Genomic DNA, 24735 nt, shown 5'->3' on the forward strand with positions numbered 1-24735 from the left:
TTAGACTTTAAATATACCAGTTCAGCATACTAAAAGAACAATTCCAAGGTATTTTTAAAGTATATAATTTGTAAATGTATTTAAAGTATAATCAGCATGAAATAAATGTATTTGAATGACATTTTAGTATATTTATTTTTCAGTAAGGTGATTATTGTCAATGTTGGAAACAGTTTCCTATTTTTGCGGAAACTGTGCTACGTTTTTTTTAGGATTCTTTGATGAATAGAAAGTTCAGAAGAACGCATTTATTTAAAACAGGAACATTTTGTTACATTATAAATGTCTTTACTGACACTTTTGATCAATTTAATGCATGACTGCTGAAAGTATTAATTTATTTTACAAAATAAATAAATACTGACTCCAGATTTTTGAACAGTAGTGACACCAGTGTAGGCCTTAAATACATTATCTCTATGCAAAAAAACTTTTTTTTTTTTTTTTTTTTTTTTTTTTTAAATATTACAGCTCAGGTTACATTGTTGACAAGTTATACAATTCCAATCACCTGTCCATGACACTACAGCCATGAAACCAGTTTAACATCTCCAAAGAATCAACAGAAAGCTCTTCAAAGCAGCAAACAATATCAGGTGTTTAATTGCAGCTGTATTCTACGCAGCTCTAGTGCACTAAGTAAATATGGAAGTGCAGAACAAACTGAAGCCACAGAGAATAAACAATATGCCTGTAAGAATGATAACACCAGCACAGAGACAGAGACCTGCACTGTGTTGACAAGAGAAATGAACTCCGTGCCGTGCGTCTCTCAGCCCTGCCGGTTCTCGCCGCATCAGAGCTTGATCCACTGTTGTTTACTACATTCTTTCGACTAGTCTCATACACATGATGAACAAGCAATGCATGACAGCACATAAAATCACGCACAACATCAGTAACATACAAACACAGACTGACACAAATGCAAAGAAAATAAAACCTTAACATAAAGAGGATATGACACAGCCGGTGAAAAACAAAACTAGGCTATCATCCACACTCACATACACACTGTCACTGCGTACCTGCTGATGCGAGGCAGGGAGTGTGTGATGGCGGGCAGGCCGTTAGACACGGAATAATGCACCAGCAGCAGAACGGAGAGAGAGACCAGTACGGCAGAGTTGATGACCACCGCTCCCCCCACGAAGCCAAAGACAAACAGCAGCATGCATCCCGGACTCATGGCTGCCGCCACGCGCTATGGGCCGCCCGCCGCCCCCCGATATGCGAAAACAATCCCATCAACACCGGCACAGCAGCGCGAAGATCTGTGTGTGCGCGCGTGTGTGAACGCGGCTCTGCAGCCTCTCACTGCTGTGACATCATCCACTCTGGCAAGCAGCAAACGCACACACACATACACACACACACGAGTGGCTTTGCAGCAGCTGTCTTTCTTTGTGAGCTGCTCACGCACTCTTCTGTTGCCTAATGAACAGCTCTTAAGCACTAATTTTGTATGCGTTTTCCGGTTTCCATCTCACAGCTGATTGGTTGTGGGAATAGATGCGCATATGCAGATCAGAGAGAACAACAAACACACTCCAGCTCATCTCCAGAGAGCACAAAAGCCCAATACACCTGCTCAGAAGCATCAGGTGATTTCTGCCACTGAATAAAAAGGTACTTTACTTAAATTATTTAATAACACACGTTTCTGACTTATTTTCTCAGAATTGTATGATTTAAAATTGCAATTGCGAGTTATAAAGTCTAAATTGCAAGAAATATACTCTCAATTATATTACCTCTCACAACTGCAACTTCATTTCTCAGTATTGCAAATTTATATAACACAATACTAACCATGTAGCTTGCAAATGCATGTATGCATGTAGTTTCACCATGTTTTATTTTTTTATTCAGTGGGACAAATTGGCTTCCATATAAAACACATTGTTCTATAAAGACAATGCTGGAATAAAACAATTTTTTTGTACAAAAAAAAAAAATCAGCTTGAATTTTGAAGGGGGCTGACTTTTTACACCACATACTGCTTTTTTTCCCCTAAATGCTCTCATTCGACACGATCAAGTTTTTAAAATAATCCTATAATCCTCTCATCAGATGTACTCTCTGAACGAATCCATCTATAAACCAACAGTCACGTCAAGTCCTTCACAAGCAATACATGATTCGCACAACATTTGTAACATGGTTCAGTCCAGCACAGGGGTTTTCAATCTGTAGTCCGGTCTGGGGGTCCACTGACAATTTTGAGTGTAAAAAAACTAATATTTACTGAATCTGACAATTATTACAGTTTCGTTCTGCTTTTTAATGTCTGAAAAACATGGGATTAATTGTGATTATTTTATATCATACTAGAGCTGCAAAACGATTAGTCGCGATATTAATTGATTAAAATTAAAATTTTATGTTTGCATACTATGTGTGTGTGTACGGTGTATATTTATTCATGTATATATACACAAATGCACACACACACACACGTATATATTAAACAAAAAAATGTTAGATTTATATGTAAAATATTTATATTTATATATAATATAAATTATATACAACTGTTTACATACAAACACATACAACACATACAAATATTTTTTAAAATATATACAAATATGTGTGTATTTATACATAAATATACACAGTACACAAACATGCAGACATAAACTTATTTTGAATCGATTAATCGCGACTAATCCATTTTGCAGCTCTAAAAACAACAACAAAGAACAGTTTGCTCTTTTGTACTTCCATGTTTTATGTAGTTATAAATTTATACTAATAAATAGTATGTAGTGAATAGACTTAAATTCTTTCTTCATGTTTGGGTCATTACGTTTTTAAGGAACCTAATATTTTAATTTTGCAAGAATGCATTAAATTGATCAAAAGTGACAGTAAAGACATTTATGTTACATTTTTATGTTTCAAATAAATGCTGTTCTTTTGAACTTTCTATTCAAAGTATCCTGAAAAATAAAATGTATCAGTTTCCACAAAAATATGAAGCAGCACGACTGGTTTCAACATTGATAATAATCAGAAATGTTTCTTGAGCAGCAAATCAGCATATTAGAATGATTTCTGAAGAATCGTGTGACACTGAAGACTAGAGTAACTGAAGAGTAATGATGCTAACAATTCAGGTTTCATCACAGGAATAAATTATATTTTAACATATATTACACTAGAAAATGACTATTTTAAATTTGAATTTTTACAGAGAATTCTTGACCAAATAAATGCACCTTGGTGAGCAGAAGAGACTTCTTTAAAACCATTTAAAAAAAAACTGACTACAATCTTTAATTTAATATTTTTTATCAGTTCATTTAATTTTGCTAATATGAATATTATTTTCCAGTCACACCATGACAATATAACTGCCTTCATATTATAGGATCACAATTTTGAGGGATGTTTAATATTACAATGTTTGTGTCTACAAGCATGAACAGATTAGAGTCAGGCATCACTGAAACCTCTGTAGAAACCATATCACTTTATGTATTTTCATACTTCGATTTTCACGCTGTCAGTCTATAACAGAATCACGGTGTGATCCGTCTCACTGCTTCTGTCTTCATTAACATCTACCAGACGATTCTCTCCATATCACACTCACACACAGCTGAGACACACACACACACTGCTGACCTACATTAGGAGAGACTCACAGCTTCTGCGTGCATGCGTGTGGGAGACTTCACAGGGGTTATTTAAGTACAGATTCACAGCAGCATTATGTGGAACTGGCATAAATATTAAAGCACTTATAGCTATACACACAAACTGGTTAAAGAGTGTAGGTGGATGAATACTACATTCTGTAGTATTTCCGAATGAGACTGACATCAGAAAGCTCCTCACCTAATTCTGCTCTGACTCCCAGTGTCTGTGGTCTCTCCCGTCATCTGCTGGTATTTGCTACGTTCCAAGTGCTCCATGTAACTGTGGATCATCTGTGAATCCAAACACAGTATTATTTGATAACCGCAAAAGATGGCAAGAAAATGTGGCAACCATCTTTTATGGCTTTGTTCCTTCACAACGAGGCACAAAGTTGATTTCCAGACCCTTTACCCTCTCTGCTCCTCTCTGGTGGAATGAGCTGACACAACCTACAACTTAACTGCTGAAACCACCACAACTTCCAAGATACAGCTGAAGATACACTTTTCTGCAAGCATTCAAGTACTCCACAACCCTAAACCAATGCACTAGAAGAAAAAATTCTCTCTTTTCAGTCGTGTTTTACATAATATTGTACTTTTTACTTTTTTAACTGGAGAAATCATCACCCGCTACGATTTGTAAACATTAACCTGTTAAATTGGTTCACAATTCAAACTCAACTCACTAATTCACTTGATTCAGTCAGAGCGAGTCTGCAGTTAACAACTCACTGAGTCAAATGATCTGGTCAGAGTGAGTTTTCTGTTAATGACTCACTGATTCAAATGATCCAGTCAAAGCAGATCTCCAGTTAACAAATCACTGATTCGAACGATTCGGTTAGAGCGAGTTTACAGTTAATGACTCACTGATTCAAATTATCTAGTCAGAGCAAGTTTTTAGTTAACGACTCACTGATTCAAAATGGTCCAATCAGAGCGGGTCTCCAATGAACAACTCACTGATTCAAATGATCTGGTCAGTGCAAGTCTCCAGTTAACGACTCACTGATTCAAATGATTTGGTCAGAGTGAATCTCCAGTTAACGACTCACTGATTCAAATGATTTGGTCAGAGTGAATCTCCAGTTAACGACTCACTGATTCAAATGATCCGGTCAGAGCGGGTCGTGAGTTAACGACTTACTTATTCGAATTATCTGGTCAGAGCAAGTTTTTAGTTAACGACTCACTGATTCAAAATGATCCAATCAGAGCGGGTCTCCAGTGAACAACTCACTGATTCAAATGATCTGGTCAGTGCAAGTCTCCAGTTAACGACTCACTGATTCAAATGATTTGGTCAGAGTGAATCTCCAGTTAACGACTCACTGATTCAAATGATCCGATCAGAGCGGGTCTCCTGTCAACAACTCATTGATTCGAATGATTCGGTCAGAGCGAGTCTCCAGTCAACGGCTCCAGTCAAGTAAGTTACTAATGCTGAATTTTAGGCTTTACTGTATTATTGTATATGAAAATCATATGTAGGTCACAACTGTCAGTTGTTTGTGAACTAAATCTGCTATAAAAGTGCGAGCTGTTTAAGCCCACTGTCCAAAATGCTTGAATGCAAACATGCACATTTGTGCATAACCATCTCAAAGGTGTAAAAAAGCAACATAACATTAAAAAAAATGCAAATTAACGCCCATGCTGTCAATGCAGTTTCGAACGGGTTTCAAAATATTATGTTTGCATAGCATTCTTCTTAAAATGTTACAGATTTTGCCCTTTTTTTTTTTACACATTTTTTGCTTTTCCTAATTTTAAAATATTGTTTTTTTGTTTTTCATTTGTTTGCACACATGAAGTATCAGTTCACTATATTTAATGTTTTGGTAGTGTATGATAAGACCCCCTCCCCCAGGTATTTTGAGCAGTAGGATTATATAAAATATAAAATACGAAATTATTAAATTATTTAATATATTAAATTAATGAATTAGTAAAAATATATTAAGTATATCAATTAAAATTACAACACAAACACTCATCAGTACTTTTTACTTTTATTACTTAAGTATATTAAAAATCAAATACAAATATCTGTTGTACTTTTACTTGAGTAAAACTGCAAAGAAATACTTTTGTATTTCGTCCATAACTGTCTGTGACAAATTGCTCACGTATGCTCATGGATTTGCATAGCAAATCCTAAGGAACTCTTACCTCTGTGTGTCTCTGATGGAGGGCATTGTACTCTTTCTTCAGCTCGGCTTCACGCTCCTCTAATCTTCCAACTAAAAACAAAGTGGAAACATCTCAGTACATATATTTATATTTTTACTTGTTTAAAAACAAACATAGGTCTACTGTGATTCAACTTCAGAGAGAACAACTTTCCTGTAAGGATCTGAACAGGTACAGAGATCACAAGCTGTAGTAACAACACACAGCCAGAAGGGGCCAGTAGAGCAGCACAAATATCCAGAAAACTTAAGTGGCTTCTATACACTAAAAAAATCATCTTCTAAGCATCTCTCATTGTTAGGTGTTACAACTGTAAAATCTGTCGTGTCATTTCAGAGGAGGTCAGATAAGGAACGTGTGACCTGATGACTGTGAAAGAAAGGAAGGAGGATGACAGAGGGAGTGCAGAAGTTCCTGTGGTGTATCGTCATCATCCTCAATCAGAGCCAAACCCTATCACTCCTTACTTCAGAATAAGCCTTCATTATAGCATGTTTGCTTATACTGCTAATAAATGTATGTAAATACCTAGTAATATATCAAATATTTATGATGAACTGTTGGCAATACCAAATAAAGCCACTTTGTGAATATGATGATTAATGAGTTTTCAGTTCAACTATCAAGCTTCCCCAAAGCTGTCATTACACTCGTTTCAGGATCCTCATCTCTGATGTCAACTTTACTAGGTAAGTTAATGTTGGCAAGATTACATTTTATGAAACAGTTTATATGTAAGTGAAAAGACGTGATCACTCTGCATTTATCTAGTATTAAAATACAGCTTCTTGTTATATGCACTACTGTTCAAAAATGTTGGTTTAGCAAAAAATATTTGTTTCGAAAAAAGTATTTTTTGCTCACCAAGGCTACATTTATTTGATCAAAACATACAATAAACAATCGCTAATATTGTGAAATATTATTACAATTCGAAATAACTGTTTTCCATGTGAAAATATTTTCAAATTTAATTTATCCCTGTGATGCAAAGCTAAATTTTACATTTTCTTCAGTGCCACATGATCCTTCAGAAATCATTCTAATATGCTGATTTGCTGCTCAAGAAACATTTCTGATTATTATCAATGTTAAAAACAATTGTGCTGCCCAATATTTTTATATAGAATATATATAGAATTAGAATATAATATATAGAATTACGATTCTTTGATGAATAAAAAGTTTAAAAGAACAGCAATAAATAAATAAATAAATAAATAAACAACATAAAATAAACAACATAACATAAAATAAAATAAAATAAACATAACATAAAATAAACATATAAAATAAACATAACAAAACAACAACACAACACAATATAACATAGAATAACAAACATAAACATAAAACATATAACAACAAAACATAAAATAAAAATAACATAACAAAATAAACATAAAACAAAACATAACATAACATAAAACCTAACAAAACAATGTAAAACAACATAAAACATAACATAAAACAACATAAAACAAAGCATAACAAAAAAAAAAACAAAACATAACATAAACATATAACATATAACATATAACATAAAACATAACATAACACATAACACATATAACATATAACAAAACGTAAAACAAAACGTAAAACATATAACATATAACATAAAACATATAACATAAAACGTATAACATAAAACGTAGTAAGTATAGGATCATAGTGAGTGTATGAAAGTGTGTCCATGACAGCCATATAAAAATCACACACTTCTCCAATACATCAAACTGCAAAATCCTCTGACTCACTTTCAACTTAAGTGTATGGTTACAGTAGGGAAACAGCAAAGTGTTTGTGTTAACCACAAAATGGGAAGTTCTGTCACAAACATAATGGACTGAATCACTTTATGCCTGATTGTTGAAATACAGGGAACCTGTTTGAATCCTCATTCAGGACATTAAAAGAACCGATGGCATTCGCTAGATGCATTTACGTAACGTGCCGCCCACCTGGAGCTGAGCTTGGCAGTAAACACGGTCATCCACCCATCATGTGGGCGAGTTCAGCAGCCCTTAAGCTGTAATCCAGCTCAGCCCATTCACAGCCCAAACACAGCGTGTGATTCTCAGAGCGAGTGTGATCAGGTATTCCACTGAATGAAAGCTTTGTCTCGCTTAAGAGATAAGAGTTCACCTGCTCAACACCATAACCATTCTCCAAAAACAGGGAGCATTTCCAGCAGATTTATGAAGACTTAGACAACAGCACTCCGCAAGACAGCTAAAATAAACTTACGTCTCAATATTCTTTAGTGCTATTCAGTATACATCTTGATACAGACAGATTAAAAATGTAGATGCACCAGTTCTGCTGCAGGATGACATAAAAGTATTTAAATTTACTTGTTATTAATTATTATCAGTTCTTGAAACTATTGGAATCACAAAATGAGTCATGGTTAATTAGTCTAATGTATTAACACTCCCAGTTTCTGTTAAAAGAAAATGCTTGGTTAATATTAAAGTAGAAACACTGATAATATATACAGTGAAAAAGGTTGAGAAGGCACTAAATTTGAAGGAACCTTCATTTCAGTTGAACAGCCATTATATATTTGAAATGTTAAATTATAATTAAATGTTAAATTAATAATTAATTATTTTTATGCAACGTTTTTCACTACATAAACAGTGAGAAATTATATATTTAATTAAAATTTTAATTTAAATGACCAGCTTCAATAAATTCTCATTCATATACAGGAATAGAACAATACAGTTTAATAAACACATTTTTTCACATTTTTACTACACACAAACAAAAGTTGATATAAGATTTACATAGAAAGACTTTGCATGCAAAACTTTTACAAATAATAAAAAAACTGGCAAATAACCCATTGAATTAAATGTGAAATTTTGAAGTTTAAAACTTAAATAGTGTTTTCTTTTTGTTTTTTGTTACTTTTCCTAATTTTGTAATAAATTATTAAAAAAACAGCCATTAAATATTCAACATGTTCAATGTAAGAACTAAACCACAATAAAAATGCAGCTAAAATAATTATTTTAAATAATTAATCATTTTTATGCAATGTTTCTCACCACATGAACAGTGAGAAATTATATATTTAATTCATATTTAAATGTAAATTACCATTTTTAAGTATTGAAGTATTTTCATGGATATACAGCTATATAACAATACAGGTTAATACACTTATAATTATAATACACTTATTTAGACATAAGGCTTTAATTTTATAGCAATTTTATATTAAAAAAAAAATTTATATTTATATATATATATATATATATATATATATATATATATATATATATATATATAATTTTTTTTTTTTTTTTTTTTTCATATTTTGAAATATATTCCACTTTGGCAATAATCTGCCGATTGTCTATTTTAAAAAGAGTCCTTATATCTGTATTCCTAAGTGTTCATTAATTATAACAACTTAAGTTCAGTACTTTCACATCTATGTACAAAAATGGGAGTTGACACTTAAGGGGTTAAAAATAATATATGTGTCACTTTTAAAAAATGCAATTAAAACACTACAAGTACACCTTAAAAGAACATTTTTAATGATGACGCAAGCAAATACTTGAATGATACTAACCATCTCACCCGGCCCTGAAGAGCTGAGGTGAGGTGAGGTAAAGCAGGTAACTTACTCTGGTCTGCGTAGTTCTTGGTCTTGAGCTCCATCTGTCTGGTTTGAGCCTCCAGCATCTGCACACGGGTCTGGAGATCTTTCTTATCCTGCTCTTGAGAATCCTCATACTCAATATATCTCTATAGGAGACAGAGAGAGATTTCACACACTGAGATACTTTTCCTTTTTTAACGTTTTTGAAACAAGTCTACTAGTGCTCACCAAGGATGCATTTACTTGGCAGAAAAATTCAGTAAAAAAGTGAAAATAAGTAAAAAATATCAGTACAAAATTCTAAAATATTATTCTGATTTAAAACAACTGTTTTCTATGTAAATATACAGTACTATGTAATTTATTCCTGAGATCAAAGCTGCATTTTCAGCTGTTTTCAATGCCACATGATTCTTCATAAATCATACTAATATGCTGATATTATCAATGTTGAAAACAGCTGCTTCATATTTTTGTGGAAACTGTGGCATATTTTATTTTTAGGATTATTTGATGAATAAAAAGTTTAAAAGAACAGCATTAATTTGAAACAAAAATCTTTTGTCACATTATAAATGTCTTTAATGCCACTTTTCACCGATTTATTGCATTTTTGATTAATAAAAGTCTGAATTTCTGTCACAAATATATATTGTTTACTTTCTTTTAAATCTTTTTTAATGTATATTTAAGGAGAAAAACTGAGAATTGCTAAACTCCAATATCCAGGGTCAAAAAGAGGCACATTTCAGTCATTTCAAACATCATTTCAGCCACTTATTCAGCGTTTTTGTAGTATAGCACACATGGGATGAGACTATCAGGCACAAACAGCAGGGTCAAGCCTCTGGAGCACATAAGAGTCAAGTGAAAACACAAGGTCAACAGAGCAGTCAGTGGACGTCCGAGTGGGATGTGAACTCTGTCGCATTTCTATAATGAAATCTTTCTTCTGCTAGCACAGACATACAGCTGAAATCCCAGCAGTAGCTGAAATCTAGCGGACTGACAGCTGCTGGAAAGTTTCAGCACATCAAATCCGAGAGCCAGTGACTCAGAGCGGACGTTTGCCCAGCTTACTCATTTCTATTTCACTCCTCCATATGCCAAACATGAACACACCAGTGATGGGCGAGGCCTGTGTGTACGAGGGCAGCTGAAAGGATTTCCCTTCCTTCCAGACGCCAAACACACAGCATGTCCTCACCTCTATTGTTAGATGTCACCCAAGCCCTGCAGCAACACAGCACAATGGACCACAACACTAATAGCTGTGCTAACCGCCATTGTTTAGGTTTGTCGTGTGTGTCTTTACAGGTGGGTGCAAGTCAATGGTTTTCTATATAAAAAACTAAACAGTATATGTGACCCTGGAGCACAAAACCAAAAATATAACCAATAAATAATTTTCCATTGATGTATGGTTTGTTAGGACAGCACAATATTTGACCAAGATACAACTATTTGAAAATCTCAATATTGGGAAAAATCACTTTTAAAGTGACTTTTAAAGAAAACATAATTTGGTTAAATAAATAAATAAATCTGAATTTGAGAGAAAAAATAAATAAATAAATAAAATCATTTAATTAGCATTAATAAGCATTAATAATGTAAGTTGTGTTAACTTTTATTAAATTGCTGTTAAATTTTCATGAGTTTCATGATTTGAATTAATTAGACATGGTTTTTGATACATAAAAAGTAATTTAACTATTAAAACAGAGTTTAGAAAAATTATAACTGGAAAAAAACAAAACAAAACAAAACAAAAAACAAACAAAAAAAAATCCAGTGTGTGACGCACTGGCACATTTCTCTCCACCAAAGTAAATAAATCTTAAATTTAATAAAATATAAGGTATCTGAAAAACTCTAATATTAATGCATGTTTTAATTTGTAATTTTATTTTTTTTTTTTTACCTAATCGGAATTGTTAAATCTTTTGTGGGACTTACATATGTACATGAAAAATCATTGTGAACATGATTATTAAAAAAAAAAAAAAAAAAAAAGCATTGGAAATAAATGGCAAATATGAAAATATTAATAAATAAATAAATAACAAACAAAATAAATAATTACAAAATAAACAAAACATTAATAAAAATAATATTTCTCCTTATATTTATATTATCTTATATATAAATAAATGTTGCATAATTGAATGAAATCCCTTTAAATACAAAATATTGAAGAATAAATATTTCTTTAAACAAAAATATAGTGCATTCTTTTAAAAAAAAATAATAATAAAAAATAAAAAAAAAAGTATGCTTGTTTTTGGTTTGCCCGCTGAGAATCACACCTAAGACAAGGCTTGGGAATACTATGGGTAAAACTCATAAGCAGCAGCAGAAGAACAGCATTTTGCCATTATCACCTCTAAAAATGTGAAGCACACACATTACATACATTTTTTGGCTCAAAGCTTTTCATTTTAATCATCAAACCTCAGAGTCTGTCCAGCAGCTCACATGAGTGTCTACCTGATGATGTTATCAAGCCATCGTCTTTAACATCACACAGACAGAAGTGTATTCTGCGCTGTGTATCTGCTGATAAAAGCTGTTATTCGCTGCAGGCTCTCGGACATCAGAGAGTCCTGACGCATGAGGAGCGTCTTATGATCTCAGAGCTGCAAGTCAACACGTCGTCACTCTGACTGAACTACAAGAACTCCTTAACCTCCTACCGCAACTAATAAAATTCATATGAAAATAGATTTAAGTCATATTTTACTACAATACGTTTATAACTACATATTAGAATGATTTCTGAAGGATTGTGTGATACTGAAGACTGAAGTAATAATGCTGAAAATTCAGCATTAACGTAATAAATTACATTTTACTATATAGTCACATACAAAAGAGTCATTTTAAATTGCAATAATATTTCACATTTTTACTGTATTTTTGACCAAATAAATGCAGCCTTCTACCAAACATTATTTTTTAAATAGTTTATATTCATTATTTAATATAAACTTAAGGCCAATTATTACAATTACGCTACCTCTAAAATTGTACAAATCTATGTAAACCCCTTTTGAAAGAACAATTTCTTCATTTGTGGAAATTCTCTCATCAGTCTGTATGTGGGCCATCATTAATTAGGTCTTATGGGTAACACTGCACATCTGCACTGAAATAGAAACATCCGCCATATGACTGCTTATGAATTTCCAGTTGAAAAACCACCCTGTCATACACGAGCAATGAACCAATGTTATCCAAATACTGATAAATAGTAAAGATGATCTGGATTTTAAAATGAATAATTGATAACATTACCAGTCAAAAGTGTTTTAATGTTGTTTAAAGAATTCTTTATTTGATCCAAAATACAGCAATATTTTGCAGTAATATTGTGAAATATTTTTATCATTTAAAATAACTGCTTTCTATTTAAATATATTTTAAAATATAATTTATTCCTGTGATCAAAGCTGAATTTTCAGCATCATTACTCTTGTCTTCAGTGTCACATGATCCTTCAGAAATCATTCTAATATGCTGATTTGTTGTTAAAGAACAATTTATTACTACTAAAATCAATATTTAAAACAGTTGAGTACATTTTTTCAGGATTCTTTGATGAATAGAAAGATCCAAATATTAGTATTTATTTGAAATAAAAAGCTTTTGTAACATTATACACTATAACATTCAAGAAATTATAGAAATTAATACTTTTATTTAGCAAGGATGCTTTAAATTAATCAAAAGTTGATGATAAAGTCATTTATAATTTTACAAAAGATTTCTATTTCAGATAAATGCTGTTCTTCTTAACTATCTATTCAAAGAAACCTGAAAAAAATATTCTCAGCTGTGTTCAAAATAATGATACATGTTTTTTAAGCAGCAAATCAGAATATTAGAATGATTTCTGAAGGATCACATGACACTGAAAACTGGAGTAATGATGCTAAAAATTCAGCTTTGAAATCACAGGAATAAATTACGTACTAAAAAAATATTCACATAGAAAACAGTTATTTTAAACAGTAAAAAAAAAAAAAAAATTACATTTTACTGTTCTTGCTCTACTTTGGATCAAAGTACTCTTTGGATCTTTAAAAATCTTCATAAACTTTTGACTGGTAGTGTAATAACGTCTTTATTATAACAGAGTGGCTTTAAAACACTTTCACACACTCACTGTGAAAAGTAGGGCTACATGATAATGGTTAAATGGTTGCTAAAAATAATGATTATACATCATGAGTATTAATAACAATTATTCTCAGTCATTTAGTCCCACCAAAGGGCATAAACGACCGCAAGAAAGAAAAAAGACTGGTTGTATTACACTTTTATTTGAGCAGAATATCCCAATCCAACTTGCATGTTTGCCAGTGTTTTCAGTTCAGTGTTGTAATGCAGAGAGATTGCGTACCAATGATTGCCAGATTGGGAAGATTAAGTAAACCACTGAGCAGAAAGTGTATCGACTTATGGAAAAAAAGCTCCGTTTAGAGGATTTAAACTCTTGACATCTGGCAACCATGAAAGCTTGCAGAGGCACATTACCAATGCATGATATTACACATGCCAAATTAAAATAAAACTTTTTTAGAATAAATAGCCAACAGGAAAACATCACAGGCGATTATGCTTATTAAATCGAGAGAAGCAGAAATCGCAGTCAAGATTAATGTAAGATTCATCATGCAGCGCTACTGGAAAAGATGCCAAGATGGATTATGCAGGTCAGGAACAACATGCACAGTTTTCACAGGAAATGCACAGACTTGTGACTGTAGTAGTGAACTGGAGCAAAAATCTAATATAAGAGCATTAGCGGGCAGAGCACAGGGGAGACACATTTGGACTTGTTCTTCTCCTCAACAGGTCTGATGTTTGTGATTTTGAAGGAACCAATCATCTGACAACAAGCAACTTTGGAAACTTCGACAGCGGCCGAAGCGCCACAGGCTTGTGAAAGCGTCCGCGTTCATCATATGATCTGCAGGACAGCGCTCATATGACAGCTGAGCAGAGGAAGAGCGTTTGGCTGCATACAGACTTCAGGCTCTCCGCTCCACATAATATCCCCATTGTGCCGCCACAGATAGAGGCTGCTGTGTAGCGCCACTCTATTGATAGAGCTCTCTTTAAGTCAACTGCGCCTTCATTGCACTTCCTCCAGGGCTCAGAGCCATCGCTCATAAAGGCCACGAGATACGCTCCGCTAGCGGGGTTTCGCTCGGTGCACGGGAGCTCCTCGCTTCGGTTATCTGAGCCGAGCGTCATGCATGGATTCATTTGCTCTGAACTGGGTTAGGCAGGGTCACATGAGGTCAGGCATGGACAGGGTGATTGCAAACGAAAGCATTAAAAGGTTATTTTAATTTTTTTTTAATGAGTTTTTTAAGCAGCAAATCAGAATATTAGAATGATTTCTGAAGGATCATGTGACTGGAGTAATGATGCTAAAAACTCAGCTTTGAAATCACAGGAATAAATTACATTTTAAAATATATTCAAACAGAAAACTGTTATTTTAAATATTAAAAATATTTGAACTGACTGCATTATGTATAATCATTTTCTGTTTTTATTTTCTTAAACTTATTTTAAATCATTTTTAAATCATTATATCAATCAGTTTTGTGATTATTGTTTTTAGTATTGTTTTTATGATTATTCTACTTCCTTTTATGTAAAGCACTTTGAATTACCTCTGTGTATGAAATGTGCTATGTAAATAAACTTGCCTTGCCTTGCCTGCCAAAACTGTACAGTCTTTGGAGCACATAAATGCAGCCTTGGTGAGCAAAAGAGACTTCTTTAAATTAAAAAATAAAAATAAAAATCTTACAGTTCAAAAACTTTTGACTGGTAGTGTATCAAAGTACAAAACTGTTGCATTTCTATTAGAGGCCCAAATTGAACACAAGTATGCAACTTGTATGATGAAATTCTGATGATTGATTTATAACAATGTAGCAGACACTTACATAAAATAATATAAATATCAGTTGTTACTCTTCAATGATCAGTTATCTTCAACAATATGTCTTGATAAGATGAGATTTAAATGCTCAAAACAATACAATGATGATTGAGAGATGAACAAACAAATGTTCTTTAAGAGCCTGATAATCATATTTTAGAAAAATGTCTGGATAAACAAGTAAAGCGACACTGCTTCAGTCCAGTAAGTGTTTATCTGGAAATATTACTAAAGTTATTCTCACGTTTGCACATTTGACAGCAAAAAGACACGTGAAGCACAAGCTGAAGGTGGATGTTTGTACAATTACATTAAAAAGCCTTTTACTTCCTAAAAAAAAAAAAAAAAAAAAAAAAAAAAAAAGTATGAACTATCAATCAGGTGAAATTCATGTATCAGATATGACAGAGTAGCTTCATAGAGTTAATAAACTTTCAAGAAAGAAACGCATAGGAAACAAGGTTGTCAGGGTAAACCATTCTTCGTGCCAGTAAAAAATGCAGGATTGTAAGAGCGGCACACGCTCAAGTCTGATTGCTGTGACGTAACTTCAGGAACTGAGAAGAAAAGAGCGAGAGTCTCAGAAATATCCTGATTGGAGAAGGGAACTCAGGAAACTCCTCTTCCGGTACATTCGAAGCCCTTCCCTTACATTTCCTTCCAGAGTCTAGAAATACAAATGCAAACTGCAAACCTTAGACACAATACACAAACACAGACTTGAACGCTTGACCGATGCATTGCAAACACACTGTTGTCCATGCTTAAAACTGCTCGCGAACACTACGGCATTGATAAAAATCAGTCTTTGAGGAGGCAAATGAGCTACAGCCAAATATCTGTGCCATTAAACTAGATGTGTTATTATTCAGGTGCATATACAACCAGTCAAAAGTTTTTGAAAAGTAAGATTTTTAACGTTTAAGTCTCTTCTGCTTACCAGAAAATCCAGAGTACAGCAAATGCAATAAAATTGTAAACTATTTTTACTATTTAAAATAACTGTATTTCTATTTGAATATATTTTATTTTATTATACTCTACATTATTTAAACAAATGGTAAAACCTTAAAAAGTAAAATTCCTAATATTAATATTTGCACTAATTCCAAATTATGTTAAATTAAATTATGTTAAAAAAAAAAAAAAAAAAAAAAAAAAAAAAGTGCAAATCATATAGTCACAATTCATGTTTGGATTCATTACAGATTTTATTAATTTAAATATATTTTAAAATATAATTTATTCCTGCGATTTCAAAGCTGAATTTTTAGCATCATTACTCCGGTCACATGACTCTTTAGAAATTATTTTAATATACTGATTTGCTGCTCAAAAACAATTATCATAATTATCATTATTATTATTATTATTATTATTATGTTGAAAACAGCAGAGTATTTTTTTTCAGGTTTCAGAAAATTATTCTTTTCAAACTTCTGGCAGAGAAGTGTGATTGTTTATTAGGACTGCATAATGATAATCATGATTATTTTGCTCAAAAAGTATAGTCACAATTATTAATCATGATTGTTTTCATGTAAGAACAATCAAATTTATTGCACTTTCACATAATCAATCAAGAGAGCATCAATTCATACACAAGGTTTATTTTACCTCATCTACCTTCTGGTTTCTTATTTATCATGCACACTTACATTATACTCTACATTATTTAAACAAATGGTAAAACCTTAAAAAGTAAAATTCCTAATATTAATATTTGCACTAATTCCAAATTATGTTAAATTAAATTATGTTAAAAAAAAAAAAAAAAAAAAAGTGCAAATCATATAGTCACAATTCATGTTTGGATTCATTACAGATTTTATTAAATGTCAAATTAAAAAAAAAAAAAAAAACTTTTTTAGAGTTCCACAGCAGTCCTCTTTATCCACAGCAGTCCAAAATTACAGATCATTATGCATAATTATCACTGAGAATGCAATGCATTTGTGTTGCATTCATGAATTGCACTCTGACACAATTATTTTGCCCAATCAATGCTGTGAATATTGACAGCCTCCTATGATGCATACCCTACAGTGTGCCATAAAAGACCTCTGGCAAGGAGACGAAAAAACAATCCGATGTACCGCAAGAGCAAAACAGAAGAGTTTAAGGTCACATAACAGGTTTAAGGCTCTAAGGTCCCGGGCACTTAAGTGACATTCTCACACAAAGGTGAAACTTGTTTGACAGTACAGCACTAACTTAGTCAAGCTGTAATCAGGTTGTCACATTAACAAATAATCTGGTTTTAGCATACAAAGAGACACAGGATTACAGTAACAGGCACATGAATTTAAGCAACACACGAATGTCCAGCGGAAAGCACAGCTCAACAAAACTCAATAGAGGTGCATTTATTTAGGGCCATAAGATTTGCACGATGTGAAAAACAAAGACAGAATCTTAGAATCTAGTTATAAAAATGGAATTTACATTGCTGAAAGTTACAGAATTTTGCAAATTATGGATGAATAAATCAAAAACAGGGCTGTACACATAATCAGATTGCGATATGGACTAGTGTCTGTGAATATTAAAGCACAAAACAACCGTTATTGAAATCTGAAGTCACATGAACTTCATCTCCAGAGCTGCTCTGAGAGTCACTTGATCAGCATTTCACCACTTCATTTGAGAAAACTATCAGCGGATACACACAGAAACTTAAATCTCTTTACTACAACCCTCTAAAATGTCTTTAAGTTAGATTTAAGTTCAGTTTAACTCAAAAATTGTGACAGAAAAGCATAAATGTGACCTTGGACCACAAAATCAGTCATAAGTACCATGAGTATATTTGTATGGGTCAAAATTATTTTTCTTTTTATGCCAAAAATCATTAGGATATTAAGTAAAGATTATGTTCCATGAAGATATTTTGTAAATTTCCTACCATAAATATATCAGAACTTTATTTTTGATTAGTTTTATGCATTGCTAAGAACTTTTCTTAATATTTGGATTTTTTTGCACCCTCAGATTCCAGATTTTCAAATAGTTGTATCTCAGCCAAATACTGTCCTATCCTAACAAACCATACATCAATGGATGGCTTATTGATTCAGCTTCTGAAGTATGTATAAATCTCAATTTCAAAAAATTAACCCTTATGACTGGTTTTGTGGTCCAGGGTCACAAATGTGCTATTGTAGTAGAATATACTTCTGAAAGCAATAATAACAATAATAGTTCATTAAAACATTATTCTTCAGGAATATCACAAATTTTCTTCCATGTTTTAATTTGAACAGTAGACCTTCATTGTGCAGCACTTTGCTGGCCAAAAACTGAATTAAAGGAACTGATCAAATTTCATGTAATTAGGGCACATTTTAAAAATTAATTAAATTGTTAAAGTTTTATGCTTTCATTTGATTACAGCTGTTCTTGATATTAAAAAAAAAGCGTTAATGCACAAAACAGAATCTAGAAAAATATAAACTAAAGTTTTAATAAATGCTTAATGATTAAAGTTTTATCAATCTTTTTTATTAAATTATGCTACTACATATTTAATAAAAACATTCAAATGGACAACATGGAAATTGTTTTAAAAAAAGGGATTTGGGGAAAAAATAAAACCGATTTTATAGAGCCTTAATTTATAATAATGATGGGTCATGAATACTTGACAAGTTTGTCCTTCCCTATTTTACAGAAAAAAAGCTACCCTAAAAATTTTAATCTCTCATGAGAGGTCAAACCCATTTAACAGTTTAAATGGTTTGCAAGTAGATATTAGTCTATTTGTGAGACTGGGAGATTCATTAAACCAGTGCTCTTGATTTATGCTTGTACTGTATGCGTTCAGGATTTGTTTACATCTCAAAAACAAGAGTAGCACAGTGTGTTGAGTGGCAGCACAGACGGCTCGTGGGCAGCATCGGGAGCAAACAAAACAAAGGCCTGGAGTTTAAAGTAGAACACATGCTCATACGGTAGGCTCTTCACTTCACTTGCTCCCAACAAAGAGTCACATGAGCTGAAAGTTAACCCGTCTCAGAGAAGAGCGCATTCATACGGCTGCAGAACAACAGGCATATAAAGGAGGACAGACTGAGGAGGACGAGTGTCTCTCTGGTTTCTTAACAAACAGGTGACTTTTGAGTGAAAAGTAAAGCCACTGGCAGATAGTTTGATGGCAGCTACTTGCCTAAAATGATCAAAATAACTAAAACTGCAAAATACTCGGTCTCAAGTAGTAGTGCACTCTGCATTGCTTCTCAATGGCATCACTCTGATACTGAATCTACAGTACTAAATAAATACTGTACTCAATGTGTGAATTGTAAGTTTGCAATCTGAAGTGAATTTCATAAAAAGTGAAATTAATTTTGAATTCACTAAAAAAAAAAAAAAAAAAAAAAAAAAAAGTTGCTCTAGCGGTCTGCAGTTAGCAAAGTGACCAGTGTAGTCTGATTCAAAAATACATAAAATAAATAATAAATAAATAAAAAAAAATTTAACTTTAAGTACCCCCCTAAAATTTCAGGTTAATATTTCAATAATTTAACAATGCATTTGCATGTTCTCGGGTTCTCTGATACTGGTTAATACAATTATAAAATCTTTTTTTAAAAATTATTTTGTACTTAACAGACTTAATTTTAAGTTATTTATTTTTATTTTACATTTTTATTAATTAATATTAATTATTAGTTATTAATCAACTCAAAAACCTTAGACTGAGGAACCCTGTTGTAGAGAAACACTCTTTAAACACGTTTGAATCAGTCTGATGAATCATTCTCTGAATGAACCACTGAATCAGTCAGAGCGGTTACTGAATCAACATCTGACTCACTTACCGAACTGCAGCTTATCATTACTTTCAGTGACATCATCTCAAAATACAGCATGTTTGTGTACTAAAGGTTCTTGAAACTTAAACTAGTGTACATATTAACTGGTTGTTCATATGATTCAGCAAGAGTCACAGGGAGACGTTATTGTTGGGAGCTGTTTGAATTTGTCTCCAACTCCAAGTGCACAACTGTGCTCTCAGTAGCATTTTAAATCAAGAGGAATTACAATCATTTCAAAACAGACTGGGAGGTTATGGTTATTAGTGTTTGATTTAATATGTTTAATATACTTCAAGTAACAATATAACTGGTGTGCTGGACAGCAAACATCCTCTTTGCATTTAAATGCCAAATCTGTGATTTAGGACATGTTCCTCTTAAAATAAATATTTTCAAGTGGACCATGAATGCATTACCTTAAACCCATTGCACTTGCATACTTTCTTAAATGCTCCAAAAGTCATTCAGCATAGATTGTCTAAAGCACTCACAAACACAGCCGAGTGTCATAAAGATATGTCATGCATGGAAAATTAGGAGCGTTTAGCTGACTTAGACATAATGTAATACATAATCACATTACAACTACAAGACACGGCTTGCTCGACCCGACAACTGTCTTCTAACCATTAGGTGTGTCTATAACAGAAACACCTGCAAGCACGAGCGAGACGCTTCCCTTCCTGACATGTGATGAGCAGACACATTCAAAGGGAAAAAAGGCAGAAGTAATGTGACCACTGGAAACATTCTGCATGAGTCTATTTCTGACATAATCATAGTTTTGCCGGCTATACTTAGACTCTTGTCCCTTTGCGCACAGTGCATGCCACTTTACGGGTGACAATGAGCCAGTGCTGGTCTAACGCATCCTCCTGTCATTGTCAGGTTAACCCAAACACCTTGGCAGGCTTCCACACCTTTGACTAATGCATTTCCATGCCTTTTCCAGTTAAATACCGGATAAGGACTTTGATAAAGACTGTACTTACAAAAACCCACTTATAACCAATGAAGTGTTTTGTTTTGTTTTTATAAGCAGAGCAATGACTTCATAATTTTAGAATCCTCTTTTTTCCAAGAGCCTTTATGAACAGCTTCAGGTGTGATCAAATACTGGATTTAGTTCGATGTAGTCTGAACAGATTTGGAGTTAAAATAGTAGAGAAGTAGATTCTAAAGCGTTAAAAAAAAAAAAAAAAAATTAATTGACCACCATACTTCCCCAGCTGATTAAGCACAGTACTGTAAGACAAATGTTTGGTATTACTAGTTTTCTAAAATGTTATGTTTAGATATGCAAATGATGCATTATTTAATTAAACATGCACTAATTTGAATATATTTCCAGAGCAGAAATCTGAACACTGGCTAAACCAGATGCAAAAAATTCTTGTTTGATTTTGCTGACATATTAAAGGTTTTTACAAAAGGGTTTTTTTTTGGTCACTCCATAAATCACAAAATTTTGTCAAAAGACAAAAACAACATTACACATCCCCATCTTTTCAGGACTGAAATCTTACATTACCAGTCAAAAGTTTTTGAACAGTAAGATTTTTGATGTTTTTAAAGAAGTCTCTTCTGCTCACCAAGCCTGCATTTATTTGATCCAAAGTACAGAAAAAGCAGTAATACTTTGAAATATTTTTACTATTTAAAATAACTGCTTCAATTTGAATATATTTTAAAATGTAATTTATTCATGTGATCAAAGCTACATTTTCAGCATCATTTCTCCAGCATTCAGTGTCACGTGATCCTTCAGAAATTATTGTAATATGCTGATTTGCTGTTCAAGAAGCAGTATAATTTTTGTTTTTATTTTTGGTGGGATTAAAAGTGATCAAAAGTGATGATAAAGACACGTCACAAAATTTCTATTTCAGATAAATGCTGTTCTTTTGAGCTTTCTAATCAGCAAAGAAGCCTGAAAAAAAAAAATCAGCTGCTCAGCTGTTTTCAACATAATAAAAATAAATGTTTTGAGCAGCAAATGAGAATATTAGAATGATTTCTGAAGGATCATGCGACTGGAGTAATGATGCTAAAGATTCAGCTTTAAAAACAAAGGAATAAATTACATTTTAAAATATATTCAAATAGAAAGCAGTTATTTTAAATAATAAAAATATTTAAGAATTGTACTGTTTTTGCTGTCCTTTTGATCATATAAATGCAGGCTTGGTGAGCCGAAGAGACTTTAAAAAACATTAAAAATCAAAAACCTTTGACTGGTAGGTAGTGCATATAAATCCAGTGCATGACACATGTACAAACCCCTCTGCAAAATCAAAATATAGAGAGGAAAAAAAACTGTAAAGTTTGGTATAAGTTAGTTTCTGGCACAGTACATGGGGAAAAAAAACTCATGGCTTTAAAAAATTGTATTTGAAATATACATAAAGCACAATAAAATAAACACCTAAATGTCTACTTTGTATGTTTTCTTGCCACTACCCTGAAAGAAGTTGTTATTAAAACAAACTAGCCTAATATGTGTCACACTTTATGATTGCACACTTGAGAGAAACATGTTTATGACTTTGCATAGACTCATAATGACAATCAGGGCAGCTGACCTAACCTCACACACTTCAGGGGTTAAATCTGTTGTGAAACTGAGATTGACTTTTTATTTATTTCATGTGCGTAGTTTTTATCTTAAGTGTCTAACTTAGACTTTGTCTATCACATGTTCTGAACTTTTAAAGCTTGCAGGAGTTAGTAAAGTGGCCTAGTTTGACTCGTGTTGTCAAACACTCCTCCGTCAACGGATCTCACCTCCTCGGCGCTCTTCCTCAGCGCTTTTTCGCGCTCGTACTGGGTGATGAGTTGCTCGTTGTCCTCCTTCAGCAGCTCCAGCTCCACCTCATGCTCCTGGTTCTCCGCAAACACCGAGTCCAAGTTCTCCAGAACCGCCACGACCAGCGGCATAAGTTCCTTCACCACGTCCTCGTCGTATTTGCCGATCATCCGCTCGAACTCGCGGTAGATGGAACTCGCCAAGCCGGACACCCGCTCGGACATCATCGCCGAAGTGCCCGGGTCCTCCTGGTAAAGGACACCGTCCTCCAACTCCATTTTCCCTCGTTCTTCCCCGCTGTCTCGAGCTCCGTACGAAGTCTTCTTACTTTAAGAAGCTCGGGCTAGCAGCTAACAGTCCAGATCTCTATTTACTTCGCGACGTCTGCCGTTGGACTACATTTACGAGTAACTTTTAAGACACCGCTCCGACGTAAAGAGAGACAAAATCTGCTCCGTTGCCAAGCTAACCGTACCCGGTCCTCGGGAACAATTATTTGACCGGGATAATCTGTACTAAACAGCAGTGGTTAAGTACAGTCCCGACGGGAGAAGACTAGTGGACCTGACCGTCACATGATGACGTCACGCTCCAGAAGCGATGGGCGGAGCGAGGGAGGGAGAAACGGTCGGTGCTGTGAAACTTTAGTTTTTTGTTATGTTTATTTGACTCTAGCAGATGGTGTTAAAATAGTTGCATAAAAATCACAGAAGAAATCAACAAGTGAGCAGTTTCTACAAACTGTTTTCACAAGATTATCCACCTTTTTCTTAAGAGTGGGCGTGGCCATTTGTACATGTTATGGGTTTGGCTTCCGGTCTCCGCGTCCAGCTATTTTTAGCTGTACAGAACAGCTTGTATTTATGTATACGTGTTCATGTATTTTAGCGTTATGATTTTTTACATTTGTTTTTATTTACATTTATATTACTGGATTTGGTGATTAATATAATTAATCGCAAATTAATTGCACATCAAATTTGACTGAGAAATTACTCCCAAAATATCATTTTAATTAATTATTTTAATAAGTGCATCAAATAGACATTACAAATAGCTTAAGTAAGAAATATTTTAGTGAGCTATTTTTTAATGTTTTTATTTACATATTTTAAAGTATGGAATTACTTTTGTAATGAAATTATACCCTAAATAAGAATCTAAAGCTAAAATAATGAGGACTTAATATTTATACAAAATAAATTATAAATTATTATTATTTCCTATAATTTTTTAACTGTTATTTTAATAGTTTTTTTTAATTACAGATATGAAAAAATGTAATTGTTTTAATATATATTTAATTATTTTTAACTATTGTTTAAATGTTTTTATTTATAGACATGAATTAATGTTTTTTATTAAATTATTTTAACTATGATTTTTAATTATTATATTTTTAATAACACGTAAATGTAATTGTTTTTTATTGAATTTAATGGAAACACTAATAAACATGCACTTTTCAGTCTCATTTTTTTGCAACATGCAGCAGACCAACTTTTACTCAATAATTTTATTATAAATTATTATCAGTTTTTTACGTAATCAGTTCTGAACCATTATTTTTAATTATTTTTTAAAATACATATATGAATAAATGTAATTGTTTATATATATATATATATATATATACACATACATACATACATTATATATATATATATATATAAATATAGTT

The 24735-nt window shown here is 32.8% G+C and overlaps 1 protein-coding gene across 4 annotated transcripts in view; it reads right to left on the minus strand.

The window, feature by feature from the left end:
* spag9b (sperm associated antigen 9b) overlaps nucleotides 1–23644 on the minus strand; it is a 59203-nt gene extending 35559 nt beyond the window's left edge. For 2 of the 4 annotated variants that reach the window (XM_051123781.1, XM_051123779.1), the window contains exons 1-4: nucleotides 23033–23644; nucleotides 9492–9612; nucleotides 5824–5894; nucleotides 3848–3939 (exon numbers count right to left, since the gene is read on the minus strand). In XM_051123781.1, coding sequence (XP_050979738.1) covers nucleotides 3848–3939; nucleotides 5824–5894; nucleotides 9492–9612; nucleotides 23033–23332 — 584 coding nt within the window. In that variant the 5' untranslated portion in view covers nucleotides 23333–23644. Of the gene's footprint in view, nucleotides 1–1028; nucleotides 1412–3847; nucleotides 3940–5823; nucleotides 5895–9491; nucleotides 9613–23032 lie in introns of those variants that run through there. The other 2 variants (XM_051123782.1, XM_051123783.1) reach the window with 2 other exon arrangements.
* Between the last annotated feature and the right edge of the window lie 1091 nt (nucleotides 23645–24735).

The sequence above is a fragment of the Labeo rohita genome, chromosome 12 (assembly GCF_022985175.1).
Source record: "Labeo rohita strain BAU-BD-2019 chromosome 12, IGBB_LRoh.1.0, whole genome shotgun sequence".
In the NCBI taxonomy this organism is placed as follows: Eukaryota; Metazoa; Chordata; class Actinopteri; order Cypriniformes; family Cyprinidae; genus Labeo; species Labeo rohita.